We start from the raw sequence: 3,553 nt of genomic DNA, 5'->3' as shown, positions 1-3,553 counted from the left end.
CCGGTGATGGCGGAGGTGGCGACGGAGGGGGAGGAGATGGTGGAGGGGGTGACGGAGGCAATGGTGATGGCGGAGGTGGCGAAGGGCGCAGCCGCGGGCTAGGCGGTGCAGACGGAGGCGATGGTTGCGGCGGCGAGGGCGATGGTGGCGGTGCTGGGAGCGGTGGAGTTGATGGTGGCTGTGGTGAAGGCGGTGGTGGAAAGGGCGGTGGTGGTGACGGAGGTGGGGGCGACGGAGGCGGGGGTGCAGGAGGCGGTGGAGAGGGAGGGGGCGGCGAAGGCGGCGGAGGACGAGGTGGCCGGGGGGATGGCGGCGCCGGCGGCCGTGGCGATGGCGGGGAAGGAGGTGAAGGGGATGGCGGCCTCGGTGAGGGGGGACGTGGAGACGGTGGCGGCGGCGACGGCGAGGGAGGTGAAGGAGAGGGAGGTCGAGGAGGCGGTGGCGAGGGGGGGGGAGGTGAAGGTGGTGGGGGTGAAGGCGGTAGAGGCGGCGGTGGAGGAGGGGGAGACGGGGGCCGTGGCGATGGCGGCGAAGGTGACGGCGGCAGAGGGCGAGGTGGCGACGGCGGAGGTGGCGAGGGCGGCGGTGGGGATGGTGGGGGCGGCGACGGAGGCTGCGGCGAGGGGGGTGGCGGTGAGGGCGGCCTTGGCCGGCGCGGCGGTGGTGAAGGGGGCAGTGGCGATGGCCGTGGTGGTGAAGGCCGTGGTCAAGGCGGTGGTGGGGATGGGGGCTGCGGTGGCAGTGGACGAGGGTGTTATGGTGGTGGCGGCCTGGGCGGGCGAGGTGGTGGCGGCTTTGGAGATACGGGAATCTTCTGCGGCGGCGGGTAGGGCGGCGGGGGGGGTACCTCTTTAACGACCACAACTTTTATTTTCTCCTTTTCCTTCTTCATTTTCTCATTCTCCTTGCCCCACTTGAGCTCATCGCCATCCAGGACTGTGACGTCATTCATGTCGATCTCCGTAGCCCTGGTGGCGCCGGTGCTGTTAATGTTTGGGTCATTAGGGTCCGGTACAGGTGTCAGCTCCACCTCCGAGCCCGACTTGCGTGCTAGGGGCAGCTGCTGGGCGGAAGCACCTGCGTGAGGCGGTACGGCCCCCACCAGGAGCGGCGGAGGGCGGGTGGTGAAGTCCCCCACTAGCCGTTCATGACCCGCTACTGGAACGGTGCGGGAGGTGTTCCGACGGAGACGGACTACTCACCCGCGGAGGAGCCCAGGAGCGCGAGGGAGGACGACAGCAGTAGCAGCAGCAGCAAGGGGCCGCCGCCACCCGCCGGTTTCAGCCGGCTGCGGCTGTACGACATCAGGAGGAGCTCCGTACGAACCGTACGAACCTACCTACCTACCGCCGTAACTTACCCTGCGAATGGGAGCGCCGGTAACGCACGTGAACAAACGAATCCACACCGTCGTGCACTGATTCAGGCCGGGAATTAGGATTCCTGTATGTGGCTTCTGGAAGGGCAGCCAGCCTCTAATTCTGTCATACCCTACCTTCTATCTCGGATGTGAGAACGTGGTTAGCAGCACAACCGAGGAGTGAAGATCCCTTGCTTGCTTATTAAGAAGCTCCACTACTGCCGTACCTCGATACACAAGCTAGTGATGGAGGTGGTCAGGAACAGACAAGACGAGCAGTTAAATGGCAAATGAGTCTATCACGCTAATGTACGGGGGGGTCACGGACCTGCCATCGCCTGTCACCGTGGGGTGAGATGCGGGCGGCGGTGCAGCAGCCCAGCGGTGCATCGGACTGTTCGACGAACCGAACAATGACCCGAGTGTTGTCGGATTGGTTTGTACTGGAATGCGTACGTCGTATATAGCGGATCGGTTCATAGATCCGTGCTGTGGAGCGAATATTCACTTGCAAGAAGTGCATTTGTCCGCGCGCAATCTACACTTCTTCGCTGGGATGGATGGCGGGCGATTTCGACGGCCATCTTGTCCCGAGGCTTCTGACTTTCCCTGCCGTTGCCGGAATTACATTGTTTCGAACTAGTAAGTGAACGAGCGATTTATTGCGAGCGATCACCCAAGGCGGCGAGCCGGAGACCAACTAGGGGCCCGGCTTTTCAAAGCCGAAAAGGGGCTCGGCCCCGGTGCAGGAAAGCTATCTTCGCGCTCCGATTTATCTGGAATTTCTCCTTTGGAATTTTGATATAGAATGGAGATAGCATTCAAACGCTGTTTTTTGCGGGGCGAGATATGTAAGCCACTGACTGACTGACTGACTGACTGACTGACAGCAGTGAACCCGGGGGGCTCGGCCCCCCGAATGGCGCTTCGCGCCCGGGGCCTCGCCCAAAAAACAGAGTTCAAACACAAATAGACAATAGGGTAAAACGCGCAGTATAACGAAAAAGCAGCAACCGCGAACCCAAAGAATGAACATAAGTTATAATACAACGTGTTGCTGAGGAGTTTTCCCGTCTCGGTCTTTCCGGTCAGACCTGACGTGGGTTAACAGCGGTGAGTGCGGCACTGATGCTCCCGCTGTTTACCTTCTTTCGAGGCTCCTGCTGTGGTCCCCGGACCAGCCCAGGCCGGGAGATAGAGGCGGACTCGCTGTGGCTCTTCCTACGGTCTGAACGCCCGTCAGTCCAAAACCAAGGCCCATCCACCACGTAATATGAGCGCCCCGTCAATCCAAAACGAAGCTGTTTTTCATAAATCGAGCCCTGTCCGTCACATGAAGAGCACCCATTGGGCCCTAAACGGAGCCTTCTCCTTGGAATGAGGGGCCCTCCTATCAAGTAATATGAACACATGTTCAGTCCTAAACAATGCGGTTTGGACTGCTTTCCTTCTTGGAGTGCAATATTTGGGGCGGAATATCGCAAGAAGTCATGGGGGTAAAGGAGCGTGTTGACTGGTTGTTGAGTAGGCCTCTACCCGAAGGAGCGATGATAACGGCACTAAGAGAGCGTTTGATGAGCGGCTGGGACCATACGCGTCTGACTATCTTGCCAGAGGAGTACCCATCAGATGGGAAGCAACCGGGAGTGCAAATGGCGAAGTATAAGCACTGGATGGATGGAGCTGCCCTTTTCGGGAGCCGCAGCCGTCATGTGGCCAACACATGCTAAGGTTTTCATTCCTCGTTTAGCACATCGCAAGCTAATGCTGTTTCGTTTATGTTGCTGGGCTCTGGAGGCAAACAGAGCACGAAGAGGCAGGTACCATGTCCCCAGGGGGCAGCGGTTTTGCCGCTGTTGTGGTACTAATAGCCGAATCGAGGATGAAAAACACGTGTTATTGGAATGCCCAGCCTATAATGATATTCGTGCTGAAGAGGGATTCGATCATCAACAGAGCATGTTGGAGGCCATGCAATGGGAACCCGCACGTCTGGCGAGGATATTGGAACGTATGTGGGCTCACCGAAACTCAATTACCCCCTTTAGACGCTAGTCTGGGCTGATGTGCGGTGTTTTCCTTTCCTCCGTGGCTTTTAGGCGTTGTAGTATTACCCTTGGGCCCTCGGCTCGTATGGGTAGTCTTACAGGTATGGGGTCACGCACCCCCATCCATGTAACACACACACACGCG

General features: G+C 59.3%; 2 protein-coding genes across 2 annotated transcripts in view; one reads left to right on the top strand and one right to left on the bottom strand.

The window, feature by feature from the left end:
* The window catches only part of VOLCADRAFT_90721 (uncharacterized protein), a gene marked incomplete at both ends in the record, with an annotated part of 4,924 nt that extends 3,619 nt beyond the window's left edge, over positions 1–1,305 (bottom strand). The window contains 3 exons of the mRNA XM_002950221.1: positions 114–770; positions 848–1,077; positions 1,203–1,305. Of these exons, the coding sequence (XP_002950267.1) occupies positions 114–770; positions 848–1,077; positions 1,203–1,305 (990 nt within the window). The remainder of the gene's footprint in view (positions 1–113; positions 771–847; positions 1,078–1,202) is intronic.
* A 615-nt stretch (positions 1,306–1,920) lies between these two features.
* The window catches only part of VOLCADRAFT_90720 (uncharacterized protein), a gene marked incomplete at both ends in the record, with an annotated part of 13,144 nt that continues 11,511 nt past the window's right edge, over positions 1,921–3,553 (top strand). Inside the window, one exon of the mRNA XM_002950345.1 lies at positions 1,921–2,002. Coding sequence (XP_002950391.1) covers positions 1,921–2,002 — 82 coding nt within the window. The remainder of the gene's footprint in view (positions 2,003–3,553) is intronic.

Source organism: Volvox carteri (genome assembly GCF_000143455.1).
Source record: "Volvox carteri f. nagariensis unplaced genomic scaffold VOLCAscaffold_18, whole genome shotgun sequence".
Taxonomy (NCBI): Eukaryota; Viridiplantae; Chlorophyta; class Chlorophyceae; order Chlamydomonadales; family Volvocaceae; genus Volvox; species Volvox carteri.
The sequence above is the reverse complement of the archived record's forward strand: the minus strand, read 5'-3'. Positions and strand labels throughout refer to the sequence as shown.